A 24,336-nucleotide genomic window follows, 5' to 3' on the forward strand; every position below is an offset into this window, starting at 1 on the left:
AGCGGGGGGGCAGGGATGTGGTAAACAAGCTGATAGGCGCCCCCCCCCCTCCCCCCGTCTGACGCTCCCTGCTCACCCACGAGTCCCTCCCTTGCCTGCGCTGGGGCTTGGTCGGCGCCTGCGGGTCCTCGCCCTCCGGGTTGGCTGTTGCCTGCGGGTCTCCCTCCTCAGCCTCGTCGCCCTGTCTTGCTCCCTGCTCCGGTGCCTCGTTGGTCGCCTGCGGACTCCCCTGCTGCAGCTCCTCAGTTGCCTGCGGTTCCCTCCACTCCGGCGCGTCGGAGGACGTCGCCGCCTGCTGCGGCTCCCCCCCTCTCCTTGCCCTCGCCTAGGTCCCCTCCAGCTCCTTCGTCCCCTTCCCTGGGTCTCCCTCCACCTCCCTCCTCGGCCCCTCCGTCAGTGCCTCGCCCTGCCTCCTCTGCTGCTCTGAGGTCCCCTTCGGCTCCGGCTTCCTGCGGCCCCTCTTACGGCCACCCCTCGCCCGCTGGGGCTCCCTCGGACTCCCCTTGGTTCCCCCTCCTTCTCTCCCTACTCCCCTGCCTGTCTCCCTCCTTCGTTTGCTCCTCCTCCCGGCTTTGTCTCTCCTGTCTCCCTTCCTCGTCCCTTTGTTCCTCCTCCGTTCACTCCTGGTCCTTTTGTCCAGCCTGTTCCCGCTGTGTCTCCTTTCCTAGTCTGTCTGCCCTCCCTGTCCTTTGTCAGGTTTTGTCCTACTTCTTGTCTCTGTGCCTGTTCTGTGTCTCGGTCATGTTTCCGGTGTCCCTTGAATGGTTTTGTTCTTCTTTTCCAGGTCCCGTTTCCCTCGTCTCGTCCGTCGCCTCCTCTGAGGGGGGGGGTCTGTCATACCCGGCTCGTACGATCCTCGTGTGTGCCACGCCCCCCTGATTATCCTCGTGTGTGCCACGCCCCCCTGATTATCCTCGTGTGTGCCACGCCCCCCTGATTATCCTCGTGTGTGCCACGCCCCCCTGATTATCCACGTGTGCTTCCCGGATCGTACCCACCTGTGTCCGATTATTTTCAATCAGTCCTGTCTATTTGAGTCCATGTCTTGCCCTGGTTCCTGGTCTGTCATTGATGTTAGTTGGCGTCTGATGTTTCCTGCCCTTAGTCCTGTGATTAAACCCCGTTTCCCCCTTATTGTACCGGCCTGCCTGATCCTTGCCTGCCTGCCTGTCCGTGCACCTTCCCCGTTCACCGGCGATCTTAACATTGGGATTTTGTACCACTAACTTTTCCAGCCTTCTATTGCCCCCATCCCAACTTTTTTGGGATACGTTGCTGTCATGAAATTCAAAATGAGCCAATATTTTTCATGAAATAGCAAAATGTCTCAGTTTAAACATCTGATATGTTTTCTATACTTTGTTATGAATATAATACAGGTTTATGAGATTTCCATATCATTACATTCTGTTTTTATTTACAATTTGCACAATGTCCAACTTTTTGGAATTGGTGTTGTAATATACCACAGTGTTATTCTTTATCTGCAGTAACAGCAATTTTAATGGGGAACTTTTCAGCCTTTCTGTTACATTTGTGTAGATGAATTGAGGTCTTTATGTTTCTGCCTAATTCACAGAGACCAAATGGAAGATTGCAGTTCAGATCTACATGATAAATCGGGTTTATCATCCATATTGAAGGTTTGTATTTATTGCTGATATATATTTTCTTGGCTGTTATGTGAATTAGCTTATATTTTATACAGCTGCATAATAATAAATTCATCATCTTAAAGAAAATATGTTTTAAACTATGATTCACAAGTGAAACTCTGAAAAGGTTTGGTGTAAGTAGCAATAATTAACTCTGACTGTTTATTTTAGTCGCTAGAGGAAAAAACCATGACGTTTGTGAGGCACCTACATCAGAATTACCCAGAATGCTCTGAGCCTCAGCTGGAGGAGGACAATGCCCTGGACTGTGATGGTCAGATGCAGAAGACCAGTGTTAGAGAGGTAGCTCTGAAGATCACAGTGTACATCCTGAGGATCATGAAACATAATGATCTTGCTGACCTGCTGGACAAGAGTAAGAACTTTATAATATTATGTACATGTACAATATTGTGTAAAGGTCTTAGGCAGTCAAAGAAAAGGATGTTTAAATGGTCTTTATGTTGGTGTAGAACTACTATAATATGTATGTCAAAGTGTGTTTGCCATTTCAGAACCTCTCCCAAAATCAACCTAATATTTACAGAAATCGTGCAGTATATCCCTGTATTTTTTTACTTGACCACTAACACACCTCATGTGGCTGATCAATATCTCATTGAGTTTTAAACTTATTTAATTAATGAATGAAGTGAGCTGGTGGTGAAATTTAACAAATACATGGACTGGCTGTGGTGCCCCTGAGGAGAGGTTTGGGAAATGAAAAGGGGTTTTGTGTTTTTTTTGGTTCTGAGCAGATATACACTTACTACCCAGATAAATGGCTTTAAACATTTCCTTTGGCTGCCTAAGGCTTATTCACGGTCCTGTATGCGGTGTTCCAGTAAAATACGCATGATAAAACTTTCAGTTTCACATTCACAGTCACAGGGAAATATCAGGATATGTATGTGCAAAAAAGTGTGTTTTTGGAAAATATTCTTCCTCTCATATTGGTCAGGATCACGGTGAGAATTAGTGCATTTTTCTCTCCTTTCTTTTCAGGACAGCTCATGCTGCAACATCAACAGGAAATGAAATGTAAACTTAAGAAGCAATTTGAGTGTGTATTTGAAGGGAAAGCTAAGGAAGGACAGCCAACACTTCTCAGTGAGATTTACACAGAACTCTACATAACTGAAGGTGGGACTGGAGCAGTCAATGATGAACATGAAGTGAGACAGATTGAAACAGCATCCAAGAAAAGGCGAACAGAAGATACTACAGTCAAGTGCAATGATATATTTAAACCCTTATGTGGGCGTGAGACACCTATCAGAACTGTACTCACTAAAGGGGTGGCAGGTATCGGGAAAACAGTCTCTGTGCAGAAATTTATTCTCGACTGGGCAGAAGGAAAAGCAAACCAGGATGTTCACTTCATATTTGCTCTTCCTTTCCGGGACCTGAATTTGATTAAGGGTGAATACAGTCTGATTGAACTGCTTCACCACTTTGTCCCAGAACTGAAATCTCTTGAATCCACTGAGCTGTTTAGGTACAAAGTCTTGTTCATCTTTGATGGTCTGGATGAGTGTCGCCTTCCTCTCAATTTTCAGAACAATGAGAGCTGGTTTGATGTAACAAAGAAAACGTCACTGGATGTGCTGTTGACTAACCTTATTAAGGGGAATCTGCTCCCATCCGCTCTCCTCTGGATAACCTCCCGGCCAGCAGCAGCCAATCAGATACCTCCTGAGTGTGTCCACCAGGTGACAGAGATACGAGGGTTCAGTGATGCCCAGAAGGAGGAGTATTTCAAGAAGAGATTTAATGATCAGAGCCTGGCCAGCAGGATTATCACACATGTGAAATCATCAAGGAGCCTCTTCATCATGTGCCACATACCTGTGTTCTGCTGGATTTCAGCCACTGTGCTTAAGAGGCTTTTTAGTGAGACTGACAGGGGAGAAATTCCAAAGACTCTGACTGAAATGTACACACACTTCCTGATCTTTCAGATAAGTTTAAAAAATGACAAGTATATGAAAACCCATGAAACTAAGCTTAAGGAATACAGCAAGGAATTTCTTTTGACACTTGGTAAACTTGCTTTTGACAACCTTGAGAAAGGCAATCTCATATTTTATGAGCAAGATCTGACAGAGAATGACATTGATGTCAGTGAAGCTTCAGTTTACTCTGGAGTGTGCACAGAAGTCTTTAAAGAGGAGTATGGGTTTTACCAGGAGAAGGTGTACTGCTTTGTGCATCTGAGCATCCAGGAGTATCTCGCTGCTTTATATGTGTTTCTGTCAAACTCATCAGCTGACCTGCTGAAGACTGCAGTGAATCAGGCATTAGAGAGCAAGAATGGACACTTGGACCTCTACCTCCGCTTCCTCCTGGGCCTCTCAACAGACTCCAGTAATACTCTGTTACAAAGGCTACTGGGGCCAACAGAAACCTGCTCACAAAACATTAAGGAAACAACCCAATACATCAAGGAGAAAATACAGGAGAATTTATCTCCAGAAAGGACCATCAACCTGTTCCACTGTCTGACTGAACTGGGTGACAATTCTCTAGTAGAGGAAGTACAAAGATACCTGAATTCAGGAAACATTTCAGTAGATGACCTCTCACCTGCACAGTACTCAGCTCTGGCCTTTGTGATGCTGATGTCAGACGAGGAGCTGGATGTATTTGATCTGAAAAAATACATCAGACGAGATAAACAGCACTGCAGGCTGCTGCCTGTGGTCAAGAACTCCAGGACGGCTCTGTAAGTGACGTGGGGATGGGAAATCATGTCTGGTCTGGCAGTAATACATGGATATTGTTTGAAATGTGTAATATATATTATATATTTCTCCACATGGATTAATAAGTGGGTTTTATTTTGATAATCACAGCTATAGCTGTTTGTATAGCAGTAGCTAATCTTGACCACAGACTTTATAATGACTGAAGGTAGTGATGTCACTTTTTGTTTGTTGCTACGTTTCCATTCCCATCCAGTCGGCCTTCTGATCACAGCACAGCATCCTAACCTGCTATAGAAACAGTGAGGGCTCTTTATCCACAGGGTGTATAAGTGGTATGTGAGTGTTATTGTCAGCAGGCGTGTTCATGTGATGGAGCCCAGAGCTGGGAGCTTCCGTATGACTGCTGTCTCTGGCTGCTCACTGGCGCCCTCTGCTGGCCTCAGCTGCACCTGGCTGAGGATGTGACGACACATCTAGTCCGGCAGAAATAGATAAACATTGTCTAAAATATTAAATTTATATATATATAAATATATATAATATATATATATTTTTATATATATTATATATATATAAAATTTATTTCCCCTCTTTTAACAACAAGGTTCCTTTTTAATCTAGTTTATATTAACTGAAGGTAGTGATGTAGTAAAAACAAAAAAGACAAGATTTCCACGACCATCCTTATTTGTGTAACAAATAACCAAAGATACAGCATCATACAGAATGGTCCAGTTTTCATTAATAGTGGGAAAACCACTCATATTCGTTTCAGTTCTGGATGCTGTAGGAAGCATTTCTGTAAATACTGGGTGTGGTGCGTGACTCTTTGGGTTTGACCTCTGTGTCCATGAGCGGAAGGTTGCTGGTTCAGATCTCATTTTGAGTCCCCCCCCCCCCACCAAACACTGAACTCAATTTCAGTTCAGTTCAGTTTTATTTGTATAGTGTGTTTTCACAATATTACATCATCTCAAAGCACTTTACAGCATCCCTGCCCAAAACCCCCAGTGAGCAAGTCAGAGGGGACTGTGGCAAGGAAAAACTCCCTAGAAGGAAGAATCCTTGGGAGGAACCAGACTCAAAGGGGGAGCCCATCCTCCAGGGGGCAGCAGAGGAAGCCCTAACCCTAACCAGACTGAAAGGGGGAGCCCATCCTCCAGGGGGCAGCAGAGGAAGTCAAATGATCTAGATGGCAAAGTCCTAATTCACATTATCCCAATTTTAACATTTCAGTCACAAAGCGGGGGGCAGGGAGGTGATGACAGGCAAGTGCTGGAGCTGCTTCAGATGGGGGGGCGAACAGTAGTACGGCAGCAGGGTAAACAGGGAAGATGTCACAGGCAGAAGGGTGAGCAGGCCGGAAGGACTCACAGGTAGTGGAGACCTGCAGCAGGGTAGACAGGATATCTTAAAAATGTGGGGTCTCCAGGCAGCACAGCCAGGGGGAGTAGGAGAAATAAAATGTGCAGTTAGCCAAAGTAGGGGAGACTAGAGGCAGTGCAAACAGTTAGGTGAGTGCAGTATGTAAGCTCCGGCAGATATGGCAATGGCAGCATAAGTAGGAGGGAGAGGCAGGTGGGAACGCAGGCATGGGGAGTCCCTGAATGTCAGCACTCAAATTCCACAAGGGGGTGTGAAGCTTCTTTAATCTGCACCGCTTCTGTTTATCAAGCTCGTCCAAAGTAAATTTCCTCATCGCCATCGTACATGAAGGTAAAACAGTTTCCAATCAGGGACATAGCACTCTATCTTAGGTTTTCTCTGGCCTTTAGTGCTGTCCAGAAAGAAACAGATCTGCTCAAGAGAGTAAACCTTGGTCCTACCTACAGGGGTGCTGGAGTCCATGGAGGCCTGTGAGTCTTCCAAGTCATCAGCCAAACTCTCTACGTCCTCATGATCTTTATCAGAATCCAGTAAGTGCAGGTCCAGCTCAGGCTCGGGATGTTCTGCTGCGGTGTGTCTACAGGTGGGTCAGTGCCGGGCTCAGCAGGTGCGGAGTCACTCACCGCGCCGCCCCCAGCAGGCCCTGCTGTGTCCGGGCCGGGCTCCTCTGTCAGCCCGCTGTCTCAGCGGGAGCGGAGTCACTCACGCGCCGCCGCCAGCAGGCCCTGCTGCGTCCGGGCCGGGCTCCTCTGCCAGCCCGCCGTCTCAGCGGGAGTGGAGTCACTCACCGCGCCGCAGCCAGCAGGCCCTGCTGCGTCCGGGCCGGGCTCCTCTGTCAGCCTGCTGTCTCAGCGGGAGCGGAGTCAGTCACCGCGCTGCCACCAGCAGGCCCTGCTGCGTCCGGGCCGGGCTCCTCTGTCAGCCGGCCATCCCGGCGTGGCTCGGGAGCGGGGGTGGGGGCAGTGACTACGGGCAGGGGGGGCTCGTCCTCCCGGTCCCCACGGTCTGAGTCCAAGTCAGTTACTACAGTATCGGCGCCCCCGCGGTGCTCCTCGCGCTCCCCCCCGGGGGGGGCTCCCCTCGTGGGCAGGTCTGCCGCACATGCCCAAAACCACCGGCCGTGAGCAGACAGTCCTCCACTGAGACGGCGGGTCAGGGACACACTTAAAGCCGTGCCTGAGACTCAGACACGAAAAAGTGACTTGGGAAGCTCAAAATTCCCACCAGAAAGCTGCACTTGAATGACTGACATTCTGGCTGCTGACTCAGAGATAGAAGTTGGTGATGTGACAATACTGAACTTACAAGAATGGCGAACGCATGGTTACTGCAAGGGACAATGCTTGTGAAATTCTGCGCAATGTTTCTTTTTAACTGCTTCAGAATCTTTGGCTAGAAAGCTGAACTGAAAGCAAATCATGAATCCTTCTGTTATCTTGCTTTGTATGTAGCCTAAGCACGTTTCCCCAGCAAAGACGATAATCTTAGTGACGTTAGTCACTGTCAGATATCGGCACCGGGATACTTGTCTGATTACGCTCATTACCGATAATATCGTCATGTCACCCAGACGTAATTGGTGATTTGACATGTTCCCAGGTATAACAATACAGGGAGAAAAAGGATTTTACTCATGGGATCAGGAATCCAAGTGCCAGTTGCTGCTGCATTAGCTGCTGGGAATGTTCACATCTCCTCCTTTCAGTGATACGTGTCGAGTGTAGGGACACCTGGCAGAAAGATGGCTAAGGACTGCACTGGAAGCACTGGTCTGACTGTTATGGGAGGTTCACGTCCATCTTGCTGTTGTGTTCCTATATATTCCTGTATATTCTGTGATTTTTGGCTGTAGCTTCTACTTAGTGTTTTTACCTCTAGTTTTGAGCAAAGATGCACTGACTCACAATTAGTGATCATATGACTGCAGCAGATTGTCAGGACGCACAGAACACTCTGCAGACTATAATTCATTTTGAAGTGTAAGCTGTGCTGCTAACTATACTGAAAACAAATGCTTATTGTAATGTTTTGTATTTTACTAATGTGTAGGATGTGTATATGTCTGTGTCTTAAAGTGTTTTCTGTTTCAGGCTGAACAGCTGTGATCTCTTAGATAAACACTGTGAAGTGCTGTCTTCAGCTCTAAGATCAAACTCTTCCCCCCTGAGAGAGCTGGACCTGAGTGATAATAACCTGAAGGATTCAGGAGTGATGATGCTCTCTGCTGCACTGGGGGATTTACACTGTAAACTGGAGATATTGAGGTCAGTATTACTGGGTATTCTACACTCTAAACTAGAGATACTGAGGTCAGTACTACTAGATAGTCCACACTGTAAACTGGGGATACTGAGGCCAGTATTGTGCGGTGGCTGCTCTCTGCTGTACTGTAGGATCTCAGCTGTAAACTGGAGAAGCTGCAGTGAGTACAGAATATGCATTTTGCACAAAAGTAACTGGACAGCAAGAAAACCCACAATGCCTTTCAGCAGTTACATAATAAACAAACACAAACAGCTTCTGTTTTCTTCTCCTACTTCCTTATATCCCACAATCTTATCAGCCCTCGATCCATGCTAGAAATAATTAAGCAGTGAAGCAGGAAATATCCATTCAACCGTATAATCCATGCAAAACATTTGTGTTGGTTAGCAAAGTTAACGGCACTGTTACAGATAAACATGTTGACTTTAACGTGTTATGGACAAAAAAATAATGGACACCAAACAGAATCGGAATGATTGTTAAAATGATTTTTAATAATTTAATTGTTTTCTGAAAATCCATTATGTCATGGTCCCTATTCTCCTCATTTGAATACAGTGCTGCAGTGTAAAAAGTGGATTTAAAAGTGTTTCATTTTTTTAAGGGTGGGCTGGTGTGAACTCACAGAGAAATGCTGTGAGGCACTGGCTTCAGCTCTCAGATCAAACTCCTCACCCCTGAGAGAGCTGGACCTGAGTGACAATGACCTGCAGGACTCAGGAGTGAAGCTGCTTTCTGCTGGACTGGGGGACTTACACTGTAAACTGGAGATACTAAGGTCAGTCTGACTGGGTATTCCACACTGTAAACTGGAGTTACTGAGGTCAGTCTGACTGGGTATTCCACACTGTAAACTGGAGATACTGAGATCAGTCTGACTGGGTATTCCACACTGTAAACTGGAGATACTTGAGGTCAGTCTGACTGGGTATTCCACACTGTAAACTGGAGTTACTGAGGTCAGTCTGACTGGGTATTCCACACTGTAAACCGGAGATACTGAGGTCAGTCTGACTGGGTATTCCACACTGTAAACTGGAGATACTGAGGTCAGTCTGACTGGGTATTCCACACTGTAAACTGGAGTTACTGAGGTCAGTCTTACTGGGTATTCCACACTGTAAACTGGAGTTACTGAGGTCAGTCTTACTGGGTATTCCACACTGTAAACTGGAGTTACTGAGGTCAGTCTTACTGGGTATTCCATACTGTAAACTGTGGGTAGTGAGGTGAGTATTACTGGGTATTTCACACTGTATGCTGGAGATAATAAGGTGGAACATAGCTAGTGATTTCAAAATAAAGCAGGAGTATCAAAGTCTATAGGTTGACTTAAAAAATAACATTAGACTCGCTACAGTAAGTGGAATGTCGAAAGGAAGATTGCATTGGAGGTTAAGGATAACATTAAAAGTTTCTTTCAATATTTTAACTCCAAAAGAGCTGCAAAAGCTGAAATCACTCATCTGCAGGATAGTAAGGGCCTTATAATTGAAATTTAAAATTTATATAGTAAATGAGTTTAATGATTATTTTACACGGGTGTTGACAGTAGAGGACATGCTTAACTTACCACCATTTAGTACAAATACAGTGGCGTATATAAACAATATTCAGTCCCTCCACAATTATTGGCCCCTTGTAAAGATTTATAAAAAGGGTTAGAAAAAAATCCACCTTTTGGCGAAGCAGCTTCATCTCACACTGAAAAAAATTAGAAAAATCCAACCTTTCATTGAAATAAATTTATTCAAAGAAAAACAAATCCTTCATCAAGAAATAATTATTTTCAACAAACACACACGATTATTGGCAGCCCTGCTTTTAATACTCTGTACAGCCTCCCTTTGCCAGTATAACAGCACTGAGTCTCCTATAACATTTTATAAGGTTGGAGAATACAGAGCAGGGCATCTGAGACCATTCCTCTTTACAGAATCTCCCCAGATCACCCAGGGTCCTCGGCCCTCTCTTGTGCACTCTCCTCTTCAGCTCAGCCCACAGGTTTTCAGTGGGGTTCAGGTCAGGGGACTGAGATGGCCATGGCAGAAGCTTGATTCTGCGGTCAGCTGACCATTTTAATGTTTATTTGGACATGTGCTTAGGATCACCGTCCTGCTGGAAGATCCAATGAAGGCCCAGTTTTTGTTTCCTGGCAGCAGCAGCCAAATTTTGATATAAAATGTCTTGGTATCTCATGGACCCCATAGTGCCATGTACCCTAACGAGGTTTCCAGGGTTTTTGGAGGAAAATCAGCTCCACAACATCACAGAACCTCCACCATATCTTACAGTTGGGATAAGGTTCATTTCATTATAACCATCCTTCTTTTTACGCTAAATCCACCTTGAACGTTTATTGCCACAAAAGCATTTTTGTTTAATCAGGTAGTTGAATTTGATTCCAGTCAATGTTGTATAATGTTTTGAAAACTCCTGGCACTAACATTTTAAGTAACTGACAGAAAAAGCTTCTTTCTGTCATACCTTTCAAAACGTCCATACCTCAATCCCCTCATAAGTATGTCTGCTAGGTGGAGTCGAAGGTGCAGTATAATCCTGTTATAATGGACTCGCTTATAACGGAACATCGTCTATAACAGACGAGGACTGCCGGTTGTGCACCTTTAATTACATGCAGAAAAAGCATCGAATATAGCGGACTGGCAAATAATGGAGTGTGTGTGAGAGTGTCTGCGGCAGGGTACGCGTGTGTGAGAGTGTCTGCGGCAGGGTACGCGTGTGTGAGAGTGTCTGAGGCAGGGTACGCGTGTGTGAGAGTGTCTGTTGCAGGGTACGCGTTTGTGAGATTGTCTGCGGCAGGGTACGCGTGTGTGAGAGTGTCTGCGGCAGGGTACGCGTGTGTGAGAGTGTCTGCGGCAGGGTACGCGTGTGTGAGAGTGTCTGCGGCAGGGTACGCGTGTGTGAGAGTGTCTGCGGCAGGGTACGCGTGTGTGAGAGTGTCTGCGGCAGGGTACGCGTGTGTGAGAGTGTCTGCGGCAGGGTACGCGTGTGTGAGAGTGTCTGCGGCAGGGTACGCGTGTGTGAGAGTGTCTGCGGCAGGGTACGCGTGTGTGAGAGTGTCTGCGGCAGGGTACGCGTGTGTGAGAGTGTCTGAGGCAGGGTACGCGTGTGTGAGAGTGTCTGCGGCAGGGTACGCGTGTGTGAGAGTGTCTGCTGCAGGGTACGCGTGTGTGAGAGTGTCTGCGGCAGGGTACGCGTGTGTGAGAGTGTCTGTTGCAGGGTACGCGTGTGTGAGATTGTCTGTTGCAGGGTACGCGTGTGTGAGAGTGTCTGTTGCAGGGTACGCGTGTGTGAGAGTGTCTGCGGCAGGGTACGCGTGTGTGAGAGTGTCTGCGGCAGGGTACGCGTGTCTGAGAGTGTCTGCGGCAGGGTACGCGTGTCTGAGAGTGTCTGCGGCAGGGTACGCGTGTCTGAGAGTGTCTGTGGCAGGGTACGCGTGTGTGAGAGTGTCTGCGGCAGGGTACGCGTGTGTGAGAGTGTCTGCGGCAGGGTACGCGTGTGTGAGAGTGTCTGCGGCAGGGTACGCGTGTGTGAGAGTGTCTGCGGCAGGGTACGCGTGTGTGAGAGTGTCTGCGGCAGGGTACGCGTGTGTGAGAGTGTCTGCGGCAGGGTACGCGTGTGTGAGAGTGTCTGAGGCAGGGTACGCGTGTGTGAGAGTGTCTGAGGCAGGGTACGTGTGTGTGAGCGTGTCTGTGACAGGGTACGCGTGTGTGAGAGTGTCTGCGGCAGGGTACGCGTGTGTGAGAGTGTCTGCGGCAGGGTACGCGTGTGTGAGAGTGTCTGCTGCAGGGTACGCGTGTGTGAGAGTGTCTGCGGCAGGGTACGCGTGTGTGAGAGTGTCTGTTGCAGGGTACGCGTGTGTGAGATTGTCTGTTGCAGGGTACGCGTGTGTGAGAGTGTCTGTTGCAGGGTACGCGTGTGTGAGAGTGTCTGCGGCAGGGTACGCGTGTGTGAGAGTGTCTGCGGCAGGGTACGCGTGTGTGAGAGTGTCTGCTGCAGGGTACGCGTGTGTGAGAGTGTCTGCGGCAGGGTACGCGTGTGTGAGAGTGTCTGCGGCAGGGTACGCGTGTGTGAGATTGTCTGCGGCAGGGTACGCGTGTGTGAGATTGTCTGCTGCAGGGTACGCGTGTGTGAGAGTGTCTGCGGCAGGGTACACGTGTGTGAGAGTGTCTGCGGCATGGTACGCGTGTGTGAGAGTGTCTGCGGCAGGGTACGCGTGTGTGAGAGTGTCTGCGGCAGGGTACGCGTGTGTGAGAGTGTCTGCGGCAGGGTACGCGTGTGTGAGAGTGTCTGCGGCAGGGTACGCGTGTGTGAGAGTGTCTGCGGCAGGGTACGCGTGTGTGAGAGTGTCTGTTGCAGGGTACGCGTGTGTGAGAGTGTCTGCGGCAGGGTACGCGTGTGTGAGAGTGTCTGCGGCAGGGTACGCGTGTGTGAGAGTGTCTGCGGCAGAGTACGCGTGTGTGAGAGTGTCTGCGGCAGGGTACGCGTGTGTGAGAGTGTCTGCGACAGGGTACGCGTGTGTGAGATTGTCTGCTGCAGGGTACGCGTGTGTGAGAGTGTCTGCGGCAGGGTACGCGTGTGTGAGAGTGTCTGCGGCAGGGTACGCGTGTGTGAGAGTGTCTGCGGCAGGGTACGCGTGTGTGAGAGTGTCTGCGGCAGGGTACGCGTGTGTGAGAGTGTCTGCGGCAGGGTACGCGTGTGTGAGAGTGTCTGCGGCAGGGTACGCGTGTGTGAGAGTGTCTGCGGCAGGGTACGCGTGTGTGAGAGTGTCTGCGGCAGGGTACGCGTGTGTGAGAGTGTCTGCGGCAGGGTACGCGTGTGTGAGAGTGTCTGCGGCAGGGTACGCGTGTGTGAGAGTGTCTGCGGCAGGGTACGCGTGTGTGAGAGTGTCTGCGGCAGGGTACGCGTGTGTGAGAGTGTCTGCGGCAGGGTACACGTGTGTGAGAGTGTCTGCGGCAGGGTACACGTGTGTGAGAGTGTCTGTGGCAGAGTATGTGTGTGTGTGAGTGTCTGCGACACCCCACCCCCAGTGCATTAGGTGACCTGCCCCACCCAGAGGCACAGGGGAAAAGAACCACTCCCCCAAACTAGGGGCTAGTGGAAGTGCTGTGACTGGGGGGCGAGTGAAGTCAGTATTTAATGTGAGTCGTAGAGGGGAGAGGAAAATAAAAGGAGATAAATGCAAAGAAGGAAAAAAAACAAAGACAGGATTGTATTTATATATGATGGTTGTGGATGATAGGAGCCGTAATTGTCAAAAAAAAATTAGTGAATAAAAAATTATCACACATATACACTGCTCAAAAAAATTAAAGGAACACTGAAAACACATCAGATATCAATGGGGAAAATATATATATACTGAAGTAGACTGGTTAATGTGTTAGGAATGAAAGGATGCCACATCGTTTAATGGAAATGAAATTTCCATGAAAACCTACAGAGGGCTGAATTCAAAGACACCCCGAAAATCAAAGTGAAAAATGATGTGGCAGGCTACTCCATTTTGCTGAAATTTCATTACAGTAACAGTATCATACTCAGTAGTTTGTATGGCCCCCACATGGTTGTATGCATCCCTGACAATGTCGGGGCATGGTCCTAATGAGACCACGGATGGTGTCCTGGGGGATCTCCTCTCAGATCTGGACCAGGGTATCACTGAGCTTCCGGACAGTCTGAGGTGCAACCTGGTGGCATCGAATGGACGAAACATAATGTCCCAGAGGTGTTCTATTGGATTTAGGTCAGGCGAGCGTGGGGGGCAGTCAATGGTATCAATTCCTTCATCCTCCAGGAACTGCCTACATGCTCTTGCCACATGAGGCCGGGCATTGTCGTGCACCAGGAGGAACCCAGGACTCACTGCACCAGTATAGGGTCTGACAATGGGTTCAAGGTTTCATCCTGATACCTAATGGCAGTCAAGGTGCCGTTGTCTAGCCTGTAGAGGACTGTGCGTCCCTCCATGGATATGCCTCCCCAGACCATCACTGACCCACCACCAAACCGGTCATGCTGAACAATGATACAGGCAGCGTAACGTTCTCCATGGCTTCTCCAGACCCTTTCATGTCTGTCACATGTGCTCAGGGTGAACCTGCTCTCATCTGTGAAAAGCACAGGGTGCCAGTGGCCGACCTGCAAATTCTGGTATTCTATGGCAAATGCCAATCGAGCTCCATGGTGCTGGGCAGTGAGCACAGGGCCCACTAGAGGACATTGGGTCCTCAGGGCACCCTTATGAAGTCTGTTTCTGATTGTTTGCTGAGAGACATTCACACCAGTGGCCTGATGGAGGTCATTTTGTAGGGTCCAGCAGTGTTCATCCTGTTCCTCCTTGCACAAAGGAGCAGATACCGGTCCTGCTGATGGGTTAAGGACCTTCTATGGCCCTGTCCAGCTCTCCTTGAGTATCTGCCTGTCTCCTGGAATCTCCTCCATGCCCTTGAGACTGTGCTGGGAGACACAGCAAACCTTCTGGCAATGGCACGTATTGATGCGCCATCCTGGAGGTGTTGGACTACCTGTGCAACCTCTGTAGGGTCCAGGTATCGCCTCATGCTACCAGTAGTGACACTGACCGTCGCCAAATGCAAAACTAGTGAACAAACCATCAGAAAAGATGAGGAGGGAAAAATGTCAGTGGCCCCCACCTGTTAAACCATTCCTGGTTTGGGGGTCGTCTCATTGTTGCCCCTCTAGTTCACCTGTTGATAATTTCATTAACACTAAAGCGGCTGAAACTGATTAACAGCCCCCTCCGCTACTTAACTGACCTGATCAATATCCCAGAAGTTTGATAGACTTGATGCTATATTCTGATTAAAAAGTGTTCCTTCAATTTTTTTGAGCAGTGTATATTAATACATAGATACGAATGTCCATACATACACAGACACACTTTCATACATATCTGTAATGACTGAAACATACAATACATGAATCAAACAGTAATAATAATAATTAATAAAAATAACAGCAAAAAAGTAGGGGGGTGGTGGGCATTGAGGTAGCTTTTATTCACAAAATAGTTTGCTGCAAACATACATCCTTCCATCCATTTTCCAAACCGCTTATCCTACTGGGTCGCAGGGGGTCCGGAGCCTATCCCGGAAGCAATAGGCAGGGAACAACCCAGGATGGGGGGCCAACCCATCGCAGGGCACATTCACATACCAGTCGGGCAATTTAGCAACTCCAATTAGCCTCAGCATGTTTTTGGACTGTGGGGGAAACCGGAGTACCTGGAGGAAACCCCACGACGACATGGGGAGAACATGCAAACTCCACACACATGTGACCCAGGCGGAGACTCGAACCCGGGTCCCAGAGGTGTTAGGCAATAGTGCTAACTACTGCACCACCTTGCCACCTTGAATGAAATAACAAATAAAACACTTTCAAATCACATGAGCCTATATTTTATTCACAACAGAACATAGATGATATTACAAATGTTCAAAGGCCGAAGACCTGTATTGGATGCCCGTGGTCTTCAGGCCCTCAGACGACTCTGCATCACTCATCGGCATGATTGTGTCAATGACATTACTAAATGGGCCCAGGGATACTTCCAGAAAGCACAGTCGGTAAACACAATCCGCCGTGCCATCTGCAGATGCCAGCTAAAGCTCTATCATGCAAAAAGGAAGCCATATCTGAACACGGTCCAGAAGCTCCGTCGTGTCCTGTGGGCCAAGACTCATGTGAAATGGACTGTTTCAAAGTGGGAAAGGGATCTATGGTCAGACGAGTCCAAATGTGACATTCTTGTTGGAAATGAAGGGCGCCGTGTCCTCCGGGTTAAAGAGGAGGGAGACCTTCCAGCGTGTTATCAGCGTTCAGTTCAAAAGCCAGCATCTCTGATGGTATGGGGGTGCATAAGTGCATACGGTATGGGCAGCTTGCATGTTTTGGAAGGAACTATGAATGCTGAAAGGTATATAAAGGTTTTAGAATAACACATGCTCCCCTCCAGAGGACGTCTGTTTCAGGGAAGGCCTTGTGTATTTCAGCAGGACAATGCAAAACCACATACTGCAGCTATTACAACCACATGGCTTCGTCGGAGAAGAGCCCGGGTGCTGAATTGGCCTGTCTGCAGTCCAGATCTTTCACCTATAGAGAACATACAGTAATTATCTGTGACATCCATGGTGCACTGTGAGCAGGTATACAGGCCCACAGAGCATGCAGATAATTACCTGTGACACCCATGGTGCACTGTGAGCAGGTATACAGGCCCACAGAGCATGCAGATAATTATCTGTGACACCCATTGTACACTGTGAGCAGGTATACAGGCCAACAGAGCATGCAGATAATTACCTGTGACATCCATTGTACACTGTGAGCAGGTATACAGGCCCACAGAGCATGCAGATAATTATCTGTGACACCCATTGTACACTGTGAGCAGGTATACAGGCCAACAGAGCATGCAGATAATTATCTGTGACACCCCTTGTACACTGTGAGCAGGTATACAGGCCCACAGAGCATGCAGATAATTATCTGTGACACCCATTGTACATTGTGAGCAGGTATACAGGCCCACAGAGCATGCAGATAATTATCTGTGACACCCCTTGTACACTGTGAGCAGGTATACAGGCCCACAGAGCATGCAGATAATTATCTGTGACACCCATTGTACATTGTGAGCAGGTATACAGGCCTACAGAGCATGCAGATAATTATCTGTGACACCCCTTGTACACTGTGAGCAGGTATACAGGCCAACAGAGCATGCAGATAATTATCTGTGACACCCATTGTACACTGTGAGCAGGTATACAGGCCCACAGAGCATGCAGATCATTATCTGTGACACCCCTTGTACACTGTGAGCAGGTATCAGTACTGACTACTTTTTATATTGAGTGACATGTTTTATGTGAATTACTTTGTACTGAACTGAAGGCCAGTATTTGTCACTGTGAATATGTTGTTGCAGACGTCCATCCAGAAATCAGAGCTGGGGGAAAAGATAAGGTCCTTATTCCAGTTATTTTTTGGTACAAATATCAATGTGTCTGTCGCAGATGGAGGATTATATATTCTAGAGGTTTCTTTTTATTTTTAAGTTGCAGAATGTTGTCTCATCTGAGGAGGATTCAGTGTATTATGTGTGAGGTCCATTTTGGTTCTGATGCTAGATTCAGTTAGTAAATATTAGAAAAATTGCATATTCTCAACTCGCATTTATGGATTAAGTCTTTGAATGTCATGAAATGACTGTTACTGAAAAGGAGGTGGAGATGTGTAATCCCTTTCTGTCCCCGTGAGTGATAGTGAATGGTGATATTGTGAAGTAGGAAGTCCAGATTATTCCAGATTGGCGTGTATTTACAGGCTCTGAGAGTACAGTTAGTGATTTTAATGGCTTTCCACTGGGCTGTCAGTGCTGTGGAAATGGCAGCACTGTGTTGTTAAAGCAGTTTTGTTTTGCTAAGAAGTAATTAAGAAAAATGAGCTTGTAATCCACCTTGAGATTTACTTTTCTGTAATGTGGAATGTTTGCTTTTGTGTTTTTGTTTTTCCAGCAAAAATGTGACATTAATGAGTTTGAAAGAATTTTTCTGAAATTATTCTGGACGAGTAATTTTATTTTTATTGATTCAAGTGGGAGACTCATCTATTGTTTTGAATAAGGGGGTGTAGTTGAGGGTAACCAAGTCAGACAGCCTGTGGGAGATGTAGATACCTAAGTACCGGATATTTCCAGTGTGAAATGGACCATCCTGATCAGCTGAATCCCAGGCATCGTCCGACAGTGAGAATATTATGTGTTTTTTTCCAGTTTATTGTGTAGTTTGATATGTTTTGAAAAGGTATTAATAAAATTAAAATTTCATATATTGAGGGTTTCATAAAAACAGCAAGATATCATCTGCATAGAGACTAATTTTGTGTTGACTTATTAGTATGAATTCTATTTATTTCACTGTTCTGTCGTATTGCTGCCACAATTGTTTCTATGAAGATGGCAAACAGTGAAGGACAGAGTGGGCATGCAGGCCGTCTTCCCCGTCGGAGTGTGAATGCAGGTGATGTGATCCCATCTGTGACACTGTAGCTTTGGCTGAGATGTACAGTATTTTAACCCAGTGGGTGAACGATCCTCCGAAGCCAAATCTATGCAATGTATTAAAGAGGAATGTCCAACTGACTGTCAGATGCCTTTTCTGCATCTAATGATGTAATCATAGTTTTAGTGTGGGTATGCTGAGCAGTACTGACTAAATTAAATAATCTATGGATGTTGTCCGAGGCATGTCTTGTCTTGATGAAATCTGTCTGATCAGGATGGATTATAGTAGGAATGACTGTCTGTAACTGAGTGGTGAGAGCTTTTGTAATGATTTTCAAGTCTGTATTCATTAGTGAGAGTGGCGGGTAACTGGAGGGTTGTGTTGGGTCTGTAGGGAGCCGCCCCCTGGCCCAATGGCGGAATCCAATGGCGCAGCCGAAGGCTGTGAATGCGTGTCGGTCCTTCCAAGCGCTCCTGGGAATTACTTACCCTTTTTAATATACAAAATATTCTTTTAGACACACATCTGACTCCATTTTATTAATGACCTTATTTCAGTATATTGTAGTCATGACGTTTATGTTGTTCAGATTACTTCTGGACTGTGTTTTAGATTACCAACTCTAGTTTTACCCCTGACGAAGGAGTCCGCCAGATTCGCCTCGGCCGACAGGGCGATCCGTGGGCTTGTTCCACAGGGTTTGTCCTAAAGGTACAGAAATCGCCACCATTTAAGACAATGTCAGCCTCTGATTATTCGGGTCCCTCGACCTATATAATTCCCCAAAGGCTCAGTGTCTGCCAATTACTGAGCATGTGGGTGCCTCGGAGATTAAGCCGATGTTTACCCGAACCACACGTACGTCCACCTCAGAGGCTCAGCCGGGGGCAGCCCATATCATAACATGTGTCAACCTCAGCGGCTGTGAAGGTGCACCTTTTGTTGCGGTAGTTTGTACGAGGTTTACTTTTGGCTCGTCTCAGGGACTCCGCCGATGCCGCCCATTGTCTTACCATGTGAGCGTCTCAGGGACTATGCCCGGTGCCTAGGAACATAGTGTGTACGCCGGCCCGTAACTGAGCGTGTGTGAACTCCAGAGGTGTGGTTCTGGTATCCACCTAACTTAACTTGGGCAGTCGAGTTTGGGACCCGGATAAAGGGGATTTAACCCAGAGGCTACAAGATAGTATTTACCACTTTTGTCCTAATAAGGATAGAAGTCCAATCTGGAAAGTTTATAAAGAAGTTAGCAAATCAGACAGCCATAAAATAATCGAAACAACATTTATTAAACATACTACAATATACAATTATTGACATGTGGCCACATACTTGTAAATACAATTTGACAAATACAATATTAAACAATCACATTCCTCAGCTGATAGTGCACAAAGTTCTGCGGAAAGCATCTGACTACAGATGGACTTTCGCTCAGTTCTCTGTGGGAGCTCTGATTACAGAGTGACTCCCCGAATTCTTCTGAGGCCCTTCCTTAAGTATCCAAACCAGGTGATGGCATGTCTCTGAAGACTGACCAATTTCGGTCAATAGTTAATTTTAGGGGCATTGCTGGCCTTGGTTCTCAAGTACCCAGCCAATCAGATCACCTTAGGGGGCGGTTATAATTCCCTTGTTCTACCATATGGGAGGCTCTCTCATTTTTGTAGATTTAGCCAAATTATCTATATTTCCCTTGGGGAAAGTTATACTGCCTTAAATCTGAGAGTATAGTATTTGCCATCTCATGCCCATTCAAACGAGACCAAACATGTGTGTATTTGTCCCTAACATCTATGTGTGGTGAGTTATCCTGTTTATAGTGGAAAAGGTGTCAGTGTATGGAGACTGACAGCTGTTGTTGCTGTGAATTGACTATGGAACTCCGGTCACTCCAGGGGGTGAAAGGTCTTGCTTCTTCTGTGTTGCTCCAGTTATTCCTATCCAGTCTCTCAGGAGCCGGCAGGCCTTTGCCTTCCTTAAAAGGGGTGGTTTAAAGAGTTGAGTCCAGTCTTGCCTGGGTCAGCGGAGCTCTGAAATAGACTGATGCAGGCTGATCAGAGTTGGGGCCTGCAGGACCTATAAGTTTTATGTCCTTACAGGTCTTTATCAGGTCTCAATAACACTGTAATGGCCGGTAACTGGAGGGTTGTGTTGGGTGTTTATCAGGTCTCAATAACACTGTAATGGTCACTGCGCTCATGTTTGATGGGATTTGTGATGCATGTTTAATTTCTCTTACCAGTCTATTGAAGAGTGGAGAAAATATGTCCCAAAAATGTGTATAGATTTCTGCAGGGTAACCATCCGGTCTGGCGATTGGTTGTTAGGCATTTGGTTGAGGACCTTATGGAGTTCTTCTGATGTTAATGGTGCATCAAGCAGAGGTGGAGATTTCAGGTGTAGGGAGTACAAATCCAGACCAAGATTTTGTTTCAACAAACCAGTTGAGTCTCTGACTGTGACTCTTTATATTCAACTGGTTTGTTGAAACAAAATCTTGGTCTGGATTTGTATTCTCTGGACCTGAAATCTCCACCTCTGGCATCAAGGGCATCTGCTGTTTCATTGGTTAATATGGGTAAGTCTAGATTATTTTTAAATGATTCTATATCAACAGGGTCTGGCTCTTGTTCTGAGAAGTATAGGTTCTTATAAAATGTTCAAAAGATGTTTATTTTGCGTGATTATTGAAATATTTATTAGAGGAGTCACTTTTGCTTCAAAATAATGCTTGTAATGGTCAAGTGATCTTATTTACTGGGGAGTTTTTGTCTGTCTCTCTGCAGACTGTCAGGCTGTAGAGTCACAGAAGAAGGCTGTTCTTCCCTGGCTTCAGCTCTGAGGTCAAACCCCTCACACCTGAGAGAGCTGGACCTGAGCTACAATCACCCAGGAGACTCAGGAGTGAAGCTGCTCTCTGCTGTACTGGAGGATCCCAGCTGTAAACTGGAGAAGCTGAAGTGAGTACAGAGTGTGTGTCTGACACGCTACAGATACTTATGCATGTATGTGAAGAAGAGGCACCAATAAATAAATGGATACAGCAGTACTATGTCATTCTGCTTCTCCTATAGTGTGGATCACGGTGGAGAGTGCAGGACCAGACCAGGCTTACAGAAATGTAAGTGTCTTTGCATGTTTTTTATTAATAATACCATGCTATGTTATGGTTGTATTCACACAATTGTTGTGATGAGTGTGGCTTTTTGCACTGTGTGTAGATGGATTTCCATGTTTGAGTTTAGGTGAGTTTCATGTCATTTTAGACAAACATCCAAACGAGAAACAAAATATCAGAATCATCACCAAAAACACTATCAATTCATTTAATCGTTTTTAAAAATATTTTTTACAAATGCTTTATAGCTGCTTGTATTATCTTTGTTTTTGTGTGGGAGCGTAGGATGGTTAAAATATATTCTGAATTAGTTATACAAGTTTAATTTCACAAAAAAATAATCCTTTGCATTTGTTCTTTTTGCGGATGCCGTGAGTGTATGTGTTTTCTGTGTGAGATTTGTTAGTATTGTCCTAAGACGGCACCTGTAGGCAGTGAGTGAATTTGCATTTTTACAGGGTGGTTCTGTAACATTCATTAATATTCATGAGAAAATATTACTGATTGGTCACTGAATCCCTTAAACCAGAGGAGCCCAAATCCTGTCCTGCACATTTTTGGGTTTCCCCTCATTTAACACACCTAATTCATCTCCTTGTGCTAATAACCACACAGCTCTTGAGCTGAATTATTTCATAAATAATAATCAGCCAGGCAATCATGTAGGGCTTCGCTCATGAATATTAAAAAGTTCTCCTGATCCACGGCGCTAAAAGAATTTTGCACCCGGGACGTATTGGATGTGCGGCGGAAAATATCAAATTTCATTTCGGCGCCCATGTTAACAAATTAAAGCGGCCGCGTGCGTGCGCGAGATGCGGGGCTCACGCCTCGCGGCAACGGCGCAGCATCTACAGTCACGCGCGCGGTAAGCGGTTCTCTATGGAAGCATATTGCATTCATCTGGGAAAAATTAATTCTGTTTTTCCGAATTAATGAGATAATAATCCAGTTTTTCAGTGCAATTTTTTTCTGAATTAATGAGAACCTTCCTGTTTTTTATGATGCGCGCACGATCTGTGCCGGAATAATCGTTTATATCAGAATCCAGGTCCAAATGTTTATTAAATATCACTTTAAACATGTAATAATATTACTTAAATATTCTGTTATTGATGGCCATTTTCAAGCCGCACGCGCCGGAATTAGCGGTTAGAAGAAAAGACACTGACTTTAGTATTGATCTCTGGTGCCGTTTTGTGGTAAATATGCTTGTGATGAATATGTCTGATGAATGTCGCTGCTTTGTCATTTTTTAATTAAATTAATTAAGCTGTTAGTTTAGCTCGCACCACATTTTGGCGGCTCTTCCCGCCGCCGTCGCGCGCCCACTTTATGTTTCATAAACTTCAGTTCCCGCTTCGTTAGGGGAAGCTGTGCTGTTTTTATATCGTACAGAAACATAAAGTACAGGCGGCCTGATGGGATTAATAATTCTTCCTCCTGCCTACAGACTCCTGCCAGCTGACGCTGGACCCGAACACAGCAAACAGACGCCTGTCTCTGTCAGGGGGGAACAGGAAGGTGACACATGAGTGGGGGGCAGAGCAGCCATATCCTGATCATCCAGAGAGATTTGACAGCTGGAGCCAAGTTCTGTGCAGAGAGAGTCTGACTGGCCGCTGTTACTGGGAGGCTGAGTGGGATGGAGATGGAGCCCGGATAGGAGTGACTTATAAAGGGATCAGGAGGAAAGGAGGGAGGGACTGTGGGCTTGGAGACAATGACAAGTCATGGTGTCTGTGCTGTAATACTGACAGATACTCTGTCCGGCACAATAATAAACAGACTCTCATACCCATACGGCCCTCAGGCTCCCGCAGAGTAGGAGTGTATCTGGACTGGGGGGCTGGTGCTCTGTCCTTCTACAGAGTCTCCTCTGATGGACTGACCCCCCTGTACAGATTCACCTCCTCATTCACTGAGTCCCTCTATCCAGGGTTTGGGGTTTATAGAAACTCCTCAGTGTCACTGTGACGTGTTGCTGGTTCTCCTGCAAAAAGGTAAAATCTCTGCTTTTTAACCTTTATAATCCTTTTTACTCTGAAATGTACAGAACTGTGCAAAAGTCTGAGGCAGGGAAAGAAAATGATGTTTAGATTATCCTCCTGTTGGTGTAAAACTATGATATGATGCCTGTCAAAGTGTGTCAGCTTCGCCATTTCAGAACCTCTGCTAAAATCATCCCAGTATTTGCACGACCGTCCAGTGCAGCCATGCATTTTTGACTTGGCCACTAACAGACCTCATACAGCTAGTCAATCTCTCACTGACTTTTTAAACCAATATATTTAATTATTTAATTGGGCTGTTGGTGAAATTTAACAAAACCATGGAACGGCTGAGGTCCCCCTGAGGAGAAGATTGGGAACTGAAGCGGTGTTCATCTAGCCATCCAACTAGATATCAGTAACTTTTTAGGAAACAGAAGAAATTATTACTAGTTTTTATTGTGTTACTCTTAATTTGTTCTAATGTTAAATTGTGCTTTTTGTTCTAAGCCAAAGTACATTTGCTACCCAGATAAACAGCTTTAAACATTTCTTTGGACTGACTAAGACCTTTGCACAGGACTGTATGTTTGACAAAAATAAATGCCTGTATTCAGTGAGCTGAATAAACATGAAAAATATTGCTATATAAAATCTTTTATACGTTTTCTCTCTGACTAAAATGTAATTAAATGTAATCCTGATTGGGGGGGGGGCTATCCCCTTCTCCTGTATATGTACATTGTATATATTATATATTTATGTCCATTTACAGTATTTCCTCCCTGTACAATAACAATAAAGGCTTTCTGTTCTGTCCTATTAATGTCCTGCTTCAGCGTCACCCAAAGCATAACTGAGTAACATAATGAAACCACAGTCTGCTGGATTAAGTTAAATTCACTGTATTACTGCATCTGAACATTACTGACACAATGACTGTCAATCAGTGTATAAAATAATCATTTAACTAGAGACATAACAGACTGAAAAAAACTGGAAAATATAATTATGTCCTGATACTATCCTACTTCAGTGGATTAAAGTAAATAAAATTATTATTAATATATTTAAATAAATAAAGAAATTTGATTTGTTAAATAATTAACACCCTTCCCCCCCCCTCCACTGTAAAAGTTCTGGCTACTC

The 24,336-nt window shown here is 45.9% G+C and overlaps 1 protein-coding gene and 1 long non-coding RNA gene across 2 annotated transcripts in view; both read left to right on the forward strand.

Annotated features, from left to right (window-relative positions):
• LOC125721590 (NLR family CARD domain-containing protein 3-like) overlaps nt 1–23,891 on the forward strand; it is a 41,816-nt gene extending 17,925 nt beyond the window's left edge. Inside the window, exons 4-11 of the mRNA XM_048997556.1 lie at nt 1,580–1,643; nt 1,827–2,031; nt 2,661–4,380; nt 7,840–8,013; nt 8,619–8,792; nt 20,865–21,038; nt 21,153–21,199; nt 22,650–23,891. Coding sequence (XP_048853513.1) covers nt 1,580–1,643; nt 1,827–2,031; nt 2,661–4,380; nt 7,840–8,013; nt 8,619–8,792; nt 20,865–21,038; nt 21,153–21,199; nt 22,650–23,173 — 3,082 coding nt within the window. The 3' untranslated portion in view covers nt 23,174–23,891. The remainder of the gene's footprint in view (nt 1–1,579; nt 1,644–1,826; nt 2,032–2,660; nt 4,381–7,839; nt 8,014–8,618; nt 8,793–20,864; nt 21,039–21,152; nt 21,200–22,649) is intronic.
• Nucleotides 8,805–9,552, forward strand: LOC125721627 (uncharacterized). The gene is made up of 3 exons (XR_007385860.1): nt 8,805–8,837; nt 8,929–8,973; nt 9,064–9,552. It is a non-coding gene; the product is annotated as an uncharacterized LOC125721627 (long non-coding RNA).
• Nucleotides 23,892–24,336: the final 445 nt, after the last annotated feature.

Source organism: Brienomyrus brachyistius, unplaced genomic scaffold, assembly GCF_023856365.1.
Source record: "Brienomyrus brachyistius isolate T26 unplaced genomic scaffold, BBRACH_0.4 scaffold34, whole genome shotgun sequence".
NCBI classification, from domain to species: Eukaryota; Metazoa; Chordata; class Actinopteri; order Osteoglossiformes; family Mormyridae; genus Brienomyrus; species Brienomyrus brachyistius.